We start from the raw sequence: 16,915 nt of genomic DNA, 5'->3' as shown, positions 1-16,915 counted from the left end.
AACACAACAAGCTGAAAGTCAGTGATGCTGCTCGGTTTGCAGTCCTGAATATCACGGCACAAGCAGGATTCACTGCACTGTTAATGTTAGCTATGTTATATTGCTGCCTCTGTTCGGTGGTGTCGAGCCAAACGGACTTTAACGTGTGTTTGAACGAGCTGACGGTTCACTCGTTAAGCTGAAAGAAAGATGCTTTAATCACAGGAGTCACACATGTGTCCACTGGACCATCTGGAACTCTTCTTGTTTAGCACTCGTAATAACACAAACACTAAATCCTCCTTCTCTTGTGCTGTTTTGTAGCAGTGTGTACACCTGAGACTGTCACCTGTCTGTCTGTCCTGCACTCTCTCTCTGTTTCTTTCTCTCTGATTGTGGAATAAAAGTATGAACATGTATTTATAAGTTACACTTGTGTTTGAATCCTGCAGCTTATCACACATTTGATTTCCATGTGTGACAACTGCAAGTGTCCAGAGTGAGGACAGACTGAGGGACCCACTGCTGCACATCATCTGTGAGGCTTTGCACCCCTGATGATCCACCAGGACAAACTCAGCAGTGTGTGAGGAAGAGGAGGAGGAAGAGCCAGCAGCAGCTGACAGATGGAGAGAATAGACGGACTGTTCCCTGTTTGTGAAGGACTGCTAGAAAAGTTTAACATCACTAATTGTCTGTCCTGAATCAGTCTTATTAGGTAATGTTCAAATAATGTTATCATTCCAGTGTTTTCAGTGTGGGAGAAAGTACTCAGGGCCTTCAAGTTACACACTATGAAAGGCAGCAACAAGTTTAATATTCAGAAACCTAAAGTATGTATCAGCAGCAGAATGGAGCTAAAAATAAATGTTTGTTTCAGTTCTACGAAGCTTTGAGTATTTTGGATTAGTAGTACTGCTGTGTTTGTTGCATCATATTGCTGTAATTGTTTATATGCTTTATATATTCCGAGGTAAGTTGATCTATAGTGTTACATCATATTCTATAAGGATGTTATGTGTTTGTATACTTTCTGCCCAGTTTGACCCATTTAGCAGAAGTCAGCCTGTTTAAGGCTCTGATATCTATTCTGTATGACTTAAAGCAGTTATGACATGGTCTGATTTTCTCACCCAATAAAGGAATATTTAATATATCAGTCTGATCTTCATTCTATCAGAAACAGTTATCACAGTTTGTACATTTTCTTTTTATAAATATATGTAAGCAATGAGCTAAATTTAGCAATGCCAACATACTGAAGGAACAACATTTGTCTCTTATATATGATACACCTATATATGCACTGTCAAAGATACTTCTCTTTGAGTGAAGATTTAAGGTGATAAGACATATAGATAACTGCAACTAGAATCTGTACTGAAGCTCAGTATTTGACACAGAGTTCATGTTCACTGCTGTAATAACTTATGATGATTAATATAATAACTATAATATTGGCCATATTATATTTACATTACCAAAGTGATATGACTTTAGTCTCATGAACAACATTAGCTAATTGTTATTTACTAACTAATCTTAAATGACTGTTCAGTACAGAAATGAAGCCCAAAAATCGTGTTTTACAGTCCTGTGGTCTCAGCCTCAGATACTTATCAAATCACACAAAGCTCTTGTAGAAACAAACAAACAAATGAACAAAATATGTTCTCCTTCATTTCTGTCAAACAAAGTTGTATGACACGTTTCCAGCGGTTAGTATCATGGTTGCTAGGCAACCTGGGAAGCGCGACGGAGACTAGACCGTCCCATACAGACAAACTTGCCGTTTATTTTGCAAATCGAGCTCAACACTGCCCCTAGCGTCCTTGAGCACTTCCGTTGTGATTTGGAGTTTGCATGTGTTTTGGAGTTTGCAAGTGTTTTGGAGTTTGCAAGTGTTTTGGAGTTTGCAAGTGTTTTGGATTTTGCAAGTGTTTTGGAGTTTGCATGTGTTTTGGAGTTTGAAAGTGTTTTGGAGTTTGCATGTGTTTTGGAGTTTGTACGTGCTTTGTCTCTAGGGGCCACCGTAATAGACAATTTAAGTCACTAACCATATAATATGTAATTTATTGGTAACTTGTCTAAATGAGCTTGTTCTGATTTGATAATAAAGCTGGGGTTATTCATGTTTTTTAGCTCACCCATTATGAGGTATAAACAAATGAATATGTGAAGTGTTTAAAAGTTCTTGATTACCTGAGAAATCCCCTGGCTAGCTTCTTCAACGTTTCCCTCTGTATCTAAGGAGAAAACATGAAAAGCTGAGTGTGGTGTCCACACAACATCCGCTAAATTTCTGTGAAAATGTTGATTGAATCCACTGACTGTTTGTTAAGCAAGCATGGAAAAGGCGTGAAAGAGGTTGCCACAAGAAAACCCCCTTTTTCCCACCAAATATAAATTAACAGTTTATTTACCTTTTCTTTCTCAGACATTTAACACATCGTGTAAGATTATGTTCAAAGAATTTCTACTTGTTGCATCATCAATAACTGGCATCGCTAACAGATTATTTATCACACTTATTCAAGACAAAAGACCACAGAAAACAGGTTTGGCTCATGCATATCAGTCCAGTATTGGAATTCTTAAAAAAGTAGAATAAAAATAAATTACACAGATGATGTTCTATAAAATAAGAAACTTTTAATATATTTTTATATTCAAGAAAAGTTTCTCCTCATATTTTCTGACTCCAAATAGTTCAGTGAGTTTCACCCTTGAATCATAAAATTCGGCATAACTGTTAAATGGTCTGAATTACAGAGAATTGTGATCATGTAATTTCAACAAACTGTAAACGTCAAATGAATTTCAACCCACTCAAATATAGTTTAGAAAAGCCTGCGCCGTGAACTTTCCCTGTCGTGTGATTAAAGTCATTTGTTTCTGTTAATGTCTGCACTGAACTCTTTTCATCAACCCCAGTGTAACCTAAAGTTGTATCCACATATGGCAACTTCGACCAATTACAGGGAAAATAACTGCTGGTGATGCAAAGTGGGCGGGATTCAACCAGGTCCATTCACACCAGTGGACCTTTTTTTTTTTTAATAGCATTGACTTACTCAAGGGATCTGTTCAAGGCAAGCAAATTAGTACCAATAAGAGACCAGATACCCTTGATTGACATAATGTGGTAGTAAATATATTAGAAGGTTACCTAGGTAACGGGTAATCTGAAACCTCTGCACACGGTCAACTGTAAAGCAATGCACGACAAGCAAATTGCTTCCAGCGTGGACACAGCTTAAGAGCTTGACTACCATGCCATATTTCAATCAATAGTATTCTTCACTCTCATTGGTAGTCACTAACGTTGCTGGCCTTAAAGTCTATCTCAGGCCATGCTCACTTCACATCACCAGCATCTTTTCATCTGTAGTCGCTTGGTGATCACCACATTGCTGCAAATTGCTTTCAGCATCAAGGCAGCTTCAGACTTAGTGTGTGAATTTATATTATTCATTGTTCAGCGTGTCTGCATTTAACATGTTAAAGGTAAAAAAAAAAATGCAGCGTGGTTCATGGCAAATATTTTTAAGTTAAAAGAACAGGATTCCATTGGTCATCAGTCACATGTGCAAGAATAAACTTTGTTTTCAGTGTCTTTTTCATCATGTAGAGGTACTTTAAGTAGTGTGTGTTTGTTTATTTTCAAAAATTAATCAAAACCCAAAGAACAACTGAAAGTTTAGTTAAACTTTGCAGAGATCAATTAGATACTTTTGAAGTCACCATTTGAATAAACTGCTGTTAGCTCCAACTCACTGCAAAGTGTCCGGTGATTAAATCAAAAACTAATCTCACAACACATTTCACAGAAACTACAGAATCTTTTTTATGTTTCCAAAGTGACTCCATGGTTGCAGAAATGTGAAACACAAGCAAATTCATATTTCCTATTGTATTTTTCTTTTCAATGCCATGCATTTGGGGACAGTTGATGGTTACAGAAAAGCACAATGCTTGTGTCTGTTGCGAAAATGTCACAGGTCGAGGCTACTGTCAAAACTGCACGGGGTCATACGAAACACGTTTTACATATATTATCATGCATAAGTGATGAGGAGCACGAGCACAATATGAGTAACACTTCTCATCCGTGAAAGAGCAAAACAAGGAATGCGTCCAACAGTGAAGACTTTCTGTCAAATTTCCTCTGGCATTTTGAGTTTGTGCTTTTGGCTTCAGTTGTTTCAGGCCAAAAAAGTTGACGTCAACATGTTACATCAACATCTGTCCCAGAGTGACCTCAACAGAAGATGCAAAAAATATTTAAATTTATTGCCATCAGGAAACCAAAAGGATTTTGTTCTCTAATTTGAGCTTTAACAAGAAAGCATGTGACATTTTGATGTTGCTTCTGCACTGTATGTCTCATTTGGTAACAAGTAGCAATAACTTTCTGGATAGTGAGACATATTTTAGGTATAGCATTGGACTTCATGTTTAGCTCATCTCATACACGCTGGCTTTGTTCTCCAAACAAACCTAAATCACAGCTTGCGTTCAGCTGGTAACCAACAATCAGGACAAAAAGGTCAAATCTGCGTTTGGTGTACTTTAGCGTTGATGTGAAACAGCAGACATTTTGGCTTGTGAAAACAGGAAACAAGCAGGAGTAATTGATAACATTAAAATCATCCACATCCCATTTAGGTAAACCCTTCTAAGGTTCTTGACCCTGCTTGAATTAAATGAAGGATAATTAAAATTATTTTTGTAGGTCACAATCTTGATATACTGTTAAAATAAATTTAAAAAATTTAAATAAATAAATAATCCCTGTTTAATACCCATATTAAATACTTAAAAATTAAGCATTTTACAAAAATATCAAATTGTTATTTATATGTGATCACCAGGCTTTATGTTTAAGGTTTGTTTTACAACACTACTGCTGCTCATTGGTTTTATCCCTATGTCATACATTTTATGGTCTTTGCAGATGCAGATGGTACAAAAAAGGCAAAGTAGCTTTGTGGCTGGTTATGCAAATTTTGGTATCACAGCCCAGTTAATATTTCAGGACTGATTGAAATGTAAAGGAATGATGAAAACAAAAGAAGAAAATCTGATATATGCAAGAAAAAAATTTCATTTTGAACTCCCAAAAATATTCTCTTTGGTTTTGCCCTGTCTTATTAGAAGAAAAAAAGAAAAAGAAAAACTTTACTAAGCGTTCCTTATTCTTTTATATGTCCTCATAAATTTAGTATATTAACCTGCTGGTCTGAGAACAGACAAAATAAAGAGGATACCTTGAATTTTGACAAGCTGTAAGTAGCGGTTTCTAGACAAAGACTAAACATTTGGTTATTGAAAGTAAGAATAAACTGAATATTATGTATATTAGCTGCAAATACTTGTCTGAAACATCTCTTCAAAGTTTTTTAAACGCTCATTTTACCTTCTGACTTCCCCTCTGTCTTCTCGTCTGTTTCTGTTTTCTCACTCTCCATGTTCAGATAATCCTGGCCAGTCTGGTCCAGTGTACTTCACAGCTGTCCACTTCTGAAGTCCCTTTTCCAGCTCTGAATGACCTCACTCTGCTTCTCTGCCTCCCTCTCTTCTGAACAACCCTATCTCTCGCTGTGATCGTTCACTTTCTCTTGTCCAAAGCATGTGAGTCCTATGATTTCGCTTTTGTACAAAAAGGTCCTTGTCTTCAGAGAGTGGAAGGATGGAGGGGAAAGATCAGGAGGAGAGAGAGAGACATTTGTTCATCATAAAGTCACATACTGTAGCCAACTCATTAGATTTAAGGAGGCGTGACTGGTTGCTAATGAGGATGGTTTACACAGCTGCACTGAACAGAGAATGCCTGAAATGGGCATTCCAGTTGTTGTGGTGCATATAGGTGCTGGAAGTAGTGTTGTAGTCTCATGCAATATATGGTCTCACTCTAGGCCAGTTCTAATAAAGTGTCTTTTCTACTCCTGTTTTTAAAAGGCCACTTAGGGGGAGGGCAAAAGCTTTAAACCTAAAAGTACTCTACAGTATATCTTTTATTCACTTGATTTTTAGCTCCATTTTGGTCTCAACCAACCCTTGAGGGGCTTTTTGGCTCACAAAACAGTGAGGCCTGGGAGCTTGAGGGTCCCGCACAATATCTTTGCTGTTCCTACAACTGTGCTCTTCTGGACAGAGATCTTTTTATATAGATGTTATATATATATAATATATATATAATATAATGATGCTAAATATGAGGTGAACAAATGTTGTACTTGGAAGTTAAACAGTTGTTGATGAGGTTAAGGTTTTGCATGATAAATTATTTTATGTCAACAATTTACCAATTTTACAGTTTTAACCTGATTTGTAAAAAAAAAATTATATATATATGTATATATATATATATATTTATTTATTTATACACAAAATATATATACAAAAAATATATCAACTAACCAACTTAGCCCATTTCCTTACTTTCCTCCAAATATATGTGTGTGTGTGTGTGTGTGTGTATATATATATATATATATATATATATATAACTATGTCTATCTATCTATCTATCTATCTATCTATATATATGTATATATATATCTATAGATATAGATATATATATAGATATAGATATATATATATATCTATAGATATATAGATATATATAGATATATAGATATATAGATATATAGATATATATATAGATAGATAGATAGATAGATAGATAGATAGATAGATAGATAGATAGATAGATTTTTTTTTTTTTAACAAATCTGGTTAAAACTGTAAAATTGGTAAATTGTTGTCATAAAATTATTTATTATGCAAAACCTTAACCTCATCAACAACTGTTTAACTTCCAAGTACAACATTTGTTCACCTCATATTTAGCGTCACAGCTTTTTGCCACATGGCTGACACGAGCCTGTGTTTGTGTTTCTGTCAGCGTTGTGACCTCACCGTATTGTAAGTCTGTCTTCATGACTGTCTGCTTCTTGTCACACAGACAGTAGGGTTGTCTTTGTTTTCTCTCTCGCTCTCTGTGTCGGAAACAACAAAGCCTGGAGACAAACAGCTCAGCTGCTCCTCATTTCAACAACAAACCTGTGTTTGAAGGTTACATCCTTCCCACACATCATCTGATTCTGTGGTTACATGTGAGCATGTGGACGGGGAATGTAATGTTCATTCCTCTCTACACAGAAACAAAACAGAAGTTGTTTTATTCACCAATAATTGAGTTCGGAGAAAATGCCATTTTGATGATTTGCTAACTGGAGCCTAAAAATCAATTTATTTGCAGTGTCACAAAACAAAACTTTAAAGTTCAAGTGTTACGAATCTCATGTTTTAATATTGAAATTGTTGTAAATCTAGCGTGTCTCCTCTGTGTAATGACAATTAATTTGAGTAAATGTACAGAAAGTCACATGATGCAGCAATCTGTGAAACATATTTGGTTTTGGGGATTGTTAGGTGAGATCAAACCAGGATTCAATGTGTTTTTATGTTTTAATGCAATCTTTGATGGTTTTTATCTCAGACTTGGACAGGTTTCATCATGCTGTGATGATGGCTCTGAGTCATCGTCACAGGATGATCTTCTTTAGAAAAACGTTATATGATATTCATCTGAAGAAAGAATGTCCTCTGACTGTTACATTTATTGTGCAAGGAAACTACTTCTTTGACCTTTTCATGTTCATATGTTTTACATTAGTTTGTCTGGTGCAGGGATTACAGCAGAAAAACTGGAAAAAAAAATTTCAGGCACTAATAATAAGCAAGCTGTTGTGTCCAGGGTCTGACTCTAATAGAATAAGAGACTCGGTCAATGAGGAGCACGATGGAAGAAACTCTTTAGTTGTGATAACTGACTGAGGTTAGATTATTATCTGGGCAAAACAACTGCTGCACAACCTCACAAACGCTAGAAATTAATTTCTCTAACATGTGTAGGCATTCATGGTAAAAAGAGAGTATGTCCTCCTTCAGTTTTAAGGTTTTTGTGTTTCAGGACATAATGAAAAAAATCATTTGGTCCTCACCAGGTACTAACAATCACATCCTCAGGTGAACAGCAACATTATAGATTACCCTGTATTGTTATTTATTTGACAAAAAATAAGCCAAAATACTAAATGCACCCCACAATTCAGCAGGAAAACCACATTTAGCAGCAATAACTTGAATTAACTGTTTTCTGTATGACTGTATCATGGCTGTATGATTCTTCTTTACAATGTTGCTTCAGTTCGTTGAGACTTGCAGGCATTCATTCATACACAGCTCTTCATACAAGTTTCACCACAGCATATCAATCAGATGAGGTCTGGACTCTCACTGGGCCATTGCAAAACATTGATTCTTGTCTTTTCTTCCTGGCAACCGTTCTAAACAAACCATTCTTGTTCAGTCTTTTTTGTCAGCCTTTTTCTAGTTCTGAAGTCATGAACTCTGACATTTAACATACTTACTGTTGCATGTAGAGTCTGAGATGGAAGCCTTTTTTGTAGTTTCTCTGACCTTGGGGTGAATTTGCAATGATGTTCACTTAGAAAGCATGATTATGTGAACAATCCATCTCACTGTAGCATGATGGACTTTGAAGTTTAAAATGGCTTTATAACCTTTCCCAGCTTCAGGCCTCCAAAGTGCCAAACGTTCCACTTTACTATGCGTGGTCACACTTGCTGATGCACTTAATCATCAGCATCTGGCTGCATCATCCTGCTTCTGTAAGGAAGCAGTGTGTCATGACATGTAAAACTTTAGAATTAAAAGAGGGTGCACTTGCTTTTTTACCATGACTGCATGTGGTATATGGGAGTTTTTATCTTGAATGAGAAGCGATTGATTACTGGGCATCTGTGTAAAAAACACTCAAACTGAGAAATAGCTGAAAAAGTATCCAGGTTTTGAACAGGTTGTTAACAAGCTGCTCTTTTCAGTAACTGTTAATGGCTCTTCACTACACTTTAAGCATTTATCTCTGTCCTTAGAGGAAGGAACTATACGGTGTATTTGCTTTCCAGAGTCCCAAGCAGGTTAATCCAGCCATACTTGCAGTTTTGGTCCTCTAAACTATTACAAACATCTCGCACAACGACAATGCCTCAAACTAATAGGCTCATATTACTCAACAGTCTCTGACATATGTGTCATTGGTGGAAGTAAAAATAACACAACCTTTTAAAAAATGCTTAAGTATGATCAAGTATCAGCAGCAAAAATACTTAAATAAGAAAAGCAGAAAACGTAAGTAAACTGCCAGCGTACGTCTTCCTTTTTATATGACGATGAATAAAAAGATTTTTGCCTGCATACAAAAACTTACTTTACTTTTTTGCCATTAGTCTACAGCAAACCTGTTTTCTCCCGCAATAAACATTCAATTTGATCTTAGCTTTATAAGTGATTAACTGGATTTTCTAAAACAAATAAACTTACTAATCTACCTTAATATAGTTTAGCTCTGTTTCAAACATTATCGTATTTAAACCTGTAATTAAATAATAATAATAACTAGCTAGCACTGTTTCCTGGTTCCCTGGCTGGGGCCTTTCTGTGTTGTAGTTTGTATGCTGTTGCTGCAAACTCTGGCTTGCTCCCACAGTGCAAGCCAGAGTGCATGATAAGTTTATTGGTGAGTCAAAATTGTACTTTACGTGTAAAGTGCTTTAAAGTGGTTTAAATGTATACATATCTAGCCTTAAAAGCTTAAAAAAAGAAGGAAACTGGAGTTTTTTAAAAAATTATTCAAGACATTTCACCTCTCATCCAAGAGGTTTTTTCATGTCAAAAGGTTAGTGGGTCCCAGGTTGAAGTGGAGGTTCCCTTTGGAGGTTGTCCTGAGGGTTGCTGACCCACTGTTATTTATGTGATTTATCACATGATCCATGAGGTGTAAAAAAAAAGGCATGTGTCGTTGCCAGCACTGTGAGAATCAGTGTGAGACCTTACCAACCACATTATTTTGGTTACTTACAGAAAAAACTACAGATAAAGGTTTTGTGCCACTGACAGTAGACTATGAATAAAGTGAACAGAAGATGTAACATTATTTTTCTTAGCCTGTTTTACTGTTTTTTTATGAAGAACATGTGTTAAGAATAACTTATTTGCTCTTAAACGGATCATTTGGATGGTTGTTTTTTATGCAGGGTTTTTACGGGTCAGCCCTCTTGAAATCAGATTGGGGCTGTATATGGCCTATGAACCGACAACAAAGCATTCATAATTAGATTTTATTATTAGTTTAAAGCTTTATTTAACTTAATTAAATTTTTTTCAGTCTACTTTAGATTAGTTTGTTTTCAGATTAGATTCACATTAGATGCTTGTTTCTATGTAGCTTTTATTAGTTGGAAATGTCTATTTTAGTTTAGATTTTATTTATATTATTCAGTATTATGATGTTTGTGTGGTATTTGTTACCAGCAAGATTTAAGAAGTTAAGAACAGGCATTACAACAAAAACACAACAATTCATGTCAACTCAGTTTGCACAAAAAAGTTAACAATTTGGACCACAGTGACACAAACTAAAATTAAGGGCAATTCCTGTTTATTTTAATTTACATGAAGGCATTTGCAAGAGTATACGCATGTACACACTATGAAAGGCAGTAACAAGTTTAATGTTCAGAAACCTAAAGTATGTATCAGCAGCAGAATGGAGCTAAAAATAAATGTTTGTTTCAGTTCTATGAAGCTTTGAGTATTTTGGATTAGTAGTACTGCTGTGTTTGTTGCATTATATTGTTGTAATTGTTTATATGCTTTATATATTCTGAGGTAAGTTGATCTATAGTGTTACATCATATTCTATAAGGATGTTATGTGTCTGTATACTTTCTGCCCAGTTTGACCCATTTAGCAGAAGTCAGCCTGTTTAAGGCTCTGATATCTATTCTGTATAACTTAAAGCAGTTATGACATGGTCTGATTTTCTCACCCAGGAATATTTAATATATCAGTCTACTCTTCATTCTATCAGAAACAGTTATCACAGCTCGTACATTTTCTTTTTATACATATATGTAAGCATTGAGCCAAATTTAGTAATGCCAACATAATAAACGAACAATATTTGTCTCTTATATATAATACATCTATATATACACTGTCAAAGAAACTTGTCTTTGAGTGAAGATTTAAGGTGATAGGAAATATAAATGACTGCAACTTGAATCTTTACTGAAGCTCAGTATTTGACACAGAGTTCAAGCTCACTGCTGTAATAACTAATCATGGTTAATATAATAACTTTAATATTGGTCATATTATATTTATATTACCAAAGTGAGATGACTTTAGTTTCACGGACAACATTAGCTAATTGTTATTTACTAGCTAATCTTAAAATGACTGTTCAGTACAGAAATGAAGCCAAACAATCCTTTTTTTACAGTCCCGTGGTTTCAGCCTCAGATACTTATTAAATCACACAGAGCTCATGTAGAAACAAATGAACAAAATATGTTCTCCTTCATTTCTGTCAAACAAAGCTGTATGACACGTTTCCAGCGGTTGGTATCATGGTTGCTAGGCAACCTGGGCAGAGCGACGAAGGCTAGACCGTCCCATTTCAGAAGCCTACAAGCCGCGCACTTCCGGCCTTAGCGGTCTTTGAGTACGCGGCCCCTGAGGACCGTGAAGGCTGCGTACTTTAAGGCTGCAGACCCTGAATTGGGATACGCCATTGGCAGCCTGTTCTTTATGGGCGGGACCTATTGTCAATGAGCCAATAGGGAACGTTGTTGTGGGCGGGGCCTGTTTCAAACATGAAAGGCAAGAGAATCAGGCAATGACGTCACAGCCAACTCAAATCCTTAAATAGCCAGGTGAACCTGCATACTGGACAAGCACGTTTCTTACCTACAGTCACGAGCGATTCACTACATGAACTTTTGTTCTGCTACCCTCAGTCATATCTGAATATCTGATTTATTGTAACACCGCAGCTTTGTTTTAAATGTCGAAAATGAGCAACCAGAAAGGAAAACCACAATTTATGTGCACTCTGCCAAAAAGTACACTGGATGACCTTATTCAGGTTAGGAAAGCCTTCCAGAACACTCTGTCTGAAAATCAGCTTTTAAAAGAGGATACAAAGGCAGCTAGACAGCAAATCAAACAGCTGATGGCCCAAATTTCACTAACGCGTGCCAAGCTGGACCAATATGAGATCCAAGCTGGAGAACTCACTGATGAATCAGTGTCACGCAAAGTGCAAATGAGCAGCACCACTAAAGAAAAAGCGGATCAGGCTTGTTCATATCAGGAAAAGACCAGCATCTTTGACCTTGAGATGAACCGTCTGAAAGAGCAGCGTCAGCAGAGGGACAGCGAAATCCTGATCCTCAAACAGGAGAAGGACAGTCTGTCTGCTGAGCGTGCACAGCTTCAGAAAGGCAAGAAAGAAAAATTGGTGTGCACTCTGCCAAAAAGTGCTCTGGACAAACTTACTCAGGTTAGGAAATCCTTTCTAAAAACTCTGTCTGAAAATGAACTTTTAAAAGAGGAGTCAAAGACAGCCAGACAGCAAATCAAACAGCTGTTGGCCCAGATTACACTGATGCGTATCAAGCTGGAACAATATGAGATCCAAGCTGGAAAAGAAAAAGAGGAACAGACTTGTTCAGATCAGGAAAAGACCAGCATCTTTGATCTTGAGATGAACGGTCTGAAAGAGCAGCATAGGCAGAGGGACAGTGAAATCCTGATCCTGAAACAGGAGAAGGACAGTCAGTCTGCCGAGCTCGCAAAGCTTCAGAAACACGCGCCCCCTCTGAAAGAAACTCAGTGGAATCAGAAAACACAGACAGAAAATCTGGAGGAAGAAAAAGACAAAGTCCTGGAAGATCAGAAACTGGTGAAGGACACAAAAGAAATGCAGAACAAACTGGACACGCAGAGAAAAGAATTAGCGGAGGCTAAGACAGAGATAGAAGACACGGCAACCCCAGGGTCCTCCTCATCAGAAATGCAGGAGGTGAATGAGAGCGCCGAGAAGAGCGGAGTCAACACGAAAACACTGAACATGGGGGAAAAGTTGTGTGTCCACAGAGTTATTCAGTTGGTGGTTTCACAGGCCATAGAAAAAGTCTCTTCTAAATACAAGCTCTTCACAGAGCGCCTGACTCCTGACTGCATCAGCGATCGCCTGATTGAGAGAATCTGGCCTGAAATTGAGCTGAAACATTTGGACCTATCCCCAAAATGGCTGAAAAAGATAGACAAAGCCATTCTCAAGGATCTGTGTAAAACACACAACTGCAAGGAAAAATATCTGATTTTTAATCTGAGGGAACAGCTTGATAATATCACTGTCCCAACCTTCACCAAACACCTGTTGGCTTTACCAAGAAGAGTACTCCGTGTCTCTAAAAACAGGGAAGAGTACAAGGAAGTGGTGAAAACTTTCACTAAAGATCTGGTAATGCACGCTATGAGCCAAGGAAATGAGACAGCGACATGGCATCCAGGAACATCAGATTTCATTATACAGAGGCTTTCCCATAAGATCTGGAACAAAGTTTTGTCCAAAAACTACAAAATGTCCTTAGAGAACATTGAACAGCTCAGCCTGACGGTGTACAACGAACTCCATGACAGGTGGCCTTCTCCAGTCCTCTTAATGAAATCAAACAACCCAGTGGTTGACGAAGCAATCGTCAAAATCTTCAAAACACATGCCAAACTGAGGAGCCAAAATGTCATCGTTAGGGCTTTCTCATGTGCACGCTAAAATTGAACTGAAACGTGCATGCAAACGTGCACTCTTCTTTTCCCAGCTTCCTTCCCTCATCACCAACGGGCCGAGGCAGATGGCCACCCCATTCCAGAGCCTGGTTCTGCCGGAGGTTTCTTGCTTTTAAAAGTAAGTTTTTCCTCCCCACTGTCGCCAAAGTGCTTGCTCTAGGGGGTTGGAGTTTTTGTGCATTATTGTAGGGTCTTGACCTTACAATATAAAGCACCATGAGGGAAGTGTTGTTGGGCTTTGGTGCTGTTTCTTAACTCAAAATGTCCAATTACAACAGGACATTTTGAGTTGAGAAACAGCACCAAACCACTAAACAAAAGAAAATAAAAATTAATAATAAAAAAGATCAAATTTAATGAATGTGTGCTTTGTTCTATTTGCTGTAAATTTGCTAAGAATGTCATATCAGATTAGAATTGTGTGTCTCAATATCATGTATCATAGCATCATTGTGTAGGCCAGTTTGAAGTGGATGTCATAGTAATGACTTTCTGTACGTGTGTACAAACCAGTGGTGAAAAAACACAGGAGATACGCAAAGAATAACCGGTGTTTGAGGTTAGCTGGTTACATTTGTTTAGATATTCTACTTTCCGTGTTCCAGATCCCCAGAATTGATATTTTCACCAAACTGTTTTTTCTGTCTGCCAGTGTGTCATGCAGTTTTCAAGATTAAAGTCCTTGGCAAAGAAAAAAAGGTTCCTCACTCCAGCTCTTGGGAATCCATATACCCTTCATGTCAATATTACTTTCAGACAACAATTAATTATTTTAAATTTCAGTAAAAAGCCTTCAACCTGGTTCTATTTAGATTTATTTAGATTGTGTTCACCCTCAGACTGACACATCTGAATTCAAACTGCTAAACAGGATTTAAAAGGAGGGAGTGATGGACACTGAGCAGCAGATCAGTCCATATAGAAACAGGACATAAGTTTAAGGGACGGGGGGGATAATTTGATTGTGATCATTTTTGATCTGACTCAGTGGTGCGGGCTTCTCTCCCGGACACATCTTTCTTTTACATGAAGGTCACTAATGTAGAATAGAATAGAATAGAATAGAACTTTATTAATCTCTATGGGAAGGTCCATTTATTGTTCATTCTTGAGGATGTGGTTTCTGTGTCTGTTCTTTCTATCCTCACATGCAGCTCAACTTTAAAAAGCAGTGCAGCTGCATGGTTGCACATGATTGTTTCCTATTGTGATGGCTGCAGTTACAGTCACAGATTTGGGGTAATATCTGCCAAACATCACAGTGCTACAGTAGAGACTTATACATACCACTACACTAATGCAGGGCTGCACAATCAACCATCTAGATTCCTAATCTATTATGTTAAATGACATCCGTGCCATTTCAGTCCTAACTGTGCAGCCCTGATCAATAATCTGAATGGAAACTGGTTCTTCTTTACACTGATGAACTGCTGATGTCTCTGACTAGATTGTCTGTTTGATTTGACACTTAAGTAATTGTGTAGTTACATTAGAAACATCAATCTGCCACCAGTGTGTGATTGTGCTTTACTTTGTAAATGGGCTGGTACTTCAAGAACCTCAAGAAGAGATGAGAAACAAACTCACTGACATCTGTCAGTCTGGAAGGAGTTCTAAAGCCAATTATGAGACCTTGGGACCCCATTGAGCCACGCTGTGAGCCAATATCCACAAATGGAGAAAACTTACAACAGTGGTGAACTTTCCCAGTCGTGGCCAGCCTACCAAAATGACTCCAGGAGGTCACAAAAGAATCCAGAACAAAGAATTGCAGACTTCACTTACCTCAGTTAATATCAGAGTTCATGATTCAACAATAAGAAAAAGACTGGGTTAAAAAATGGCATCTATAGGAGACTTCCAAAGTGAAAACTACTGCTGACCAAAACAAACACAAAAGCTCATCTCACATTTCCCAAAATACATCTTGCTGTGTGTTTTTAAGAAAATATTCTGTGAAATGTATCTGCCATAAAACTAATGGCATTTCATAAAACATACACCATATTAAGAGTGATAGAGGGATAGAGGGTACTTTTCTGCTTCAGGATCTGGACAACTTGCTGTAATTAGTGAAACCATGAATTTAGCTATCTATTATTTAAATCCTGGAAATTCAGAATCCTGAAGGAAAATGTTCGGCCATCAGTGCTCTGAAATTTAAGTTCACTTGGATTATGCAGGAGGATACAAAACAAGCAAGTCCACCTTTAAATGATGCAAATAATAAATAAATAAGTGCATAAAAGGAAGGTTTTAGAGTACCCTAGTCAGAGTGCAGATATAAATCAGATTGAGCTGGTTTGTGATGACCTTAAACAGATCATTCATGCACGAAAACCCTCCAATGTGGCTAAATTAAAATAATTCAGTTCAATTCAATTTCAAGCCAGCTGTAACATGGGGGGCTCATTTCAAGACAGCTTATAGGTGAGTTAACTGTTGTAGCCCTGGAGCTCTGGACCTTTGCTGCTGATGTTTTGGTCAGGTTAGTTATTCAGAGCTCACTGTCAAATCATTCAGTTATGGAAAATAATTTTTTACAATTTTAAATACAATATAATGTGCTACTGTGTAAATGGTGATGTGCTACCTGAGGGTGTTTTATTAAAACTAAACAAATACTGAATAAATGTCCATGCTCATATATGTAACCACCTACTCCAGCGTCATTGTGGTATTTTAAAATGCTGTATCATCAGCTTGAAACACACTGACTTCCTCAGAGCGCCTTGCTCATCTTACATTGATAACCACTGGTTATCAATAAAGAAGATAACTTAAAATTACTGGGTAATCATTCATGTGTTGATTCAAGTACCAAAACTGATACATAATCTGTTTTAATATTACTTCAATGTGGTTGTTATCAAAGGCAAGAGTATTTTGGGATGAAATATGACTGAAAAAGTCGACTTCCCTTTTCGATGGATCTTAGTGTCACGTCATGCATATTCAACCATGTATAAGTCGACTTGACTACATTACTTTTTTATATTAAAAAGAAATGTCATTGTGGTGTCTAAAAAATTCATCAGCCTGAAACGCACCGGCTTCGTCAAAATGTTTCTGTTCTTTTTTAAATTAAAATGAACTGATATTGTAAATAATTAATTATGTATTATTTATTTGGGAGTTTAGTCAATTATTTAATGATGTATTTATTTATTTCAGTTTGACACTCTTGCTCTTGGCACTCCAT

At 37.0% G+C, this 16,915-nt stretch overlaps 1 protein-coding gene across 3 annotated transcripts in view; it reads right to left on the bottom strand.

Moving 5' to 3' along the window:
- Nucleotides 1-16,915, bottom strand: part of arhgef33 (Rho guanine nucleotide exchange factor (GEF) 33) — a 53,218-nt gene that overhangs the window by 13,193 nt on the left and 23,110 nt on the right. For 2 of the 3 annotated variants that reach the window (XM_013268433.2, XM_013268434.2), the window contains exons 1-2: nt 5,399-5,631; nt 2,182-2,225 (exon numbers count right to left, since the gene is read on the bottom strand). In XM_013268433.2, the coding sequence (XP_013123887.1) occupies nt 2,182-2,225; nt 5,399-5,450 (96 nt within the window). In that variant the 5' untranslated portion in view covers nt 5,451-5,631. Of the gene's footprint in view, nt 1-2,181; nt 2,226-5,398; nt 5,632-16,915 lie in introns of those variants that run through there. The other variant, XM_025897540.1, reaches the window with a different exon arrangement.

The sequence above is a fragment of the Oreochromis niloticus genome, linkage group LG13, assembly GCF_001858045.2.
Source record: "Oreochromis niloticus isolate F11D_XX linkage group LG13, O_niloticus_UMD_NMBU, whole genome shotgun sequence".
NCBI classification, from domain to species: domain Eukaryota; kingdom Metazoa; phylum Chordata; class Actinopteri; order Cichliformes; family Cichlidae; genus Oreochromis; species Oreochromis niloticus.
This window is presented reverse-complemented; position numbering and strand designations above follow the sequence as displayed.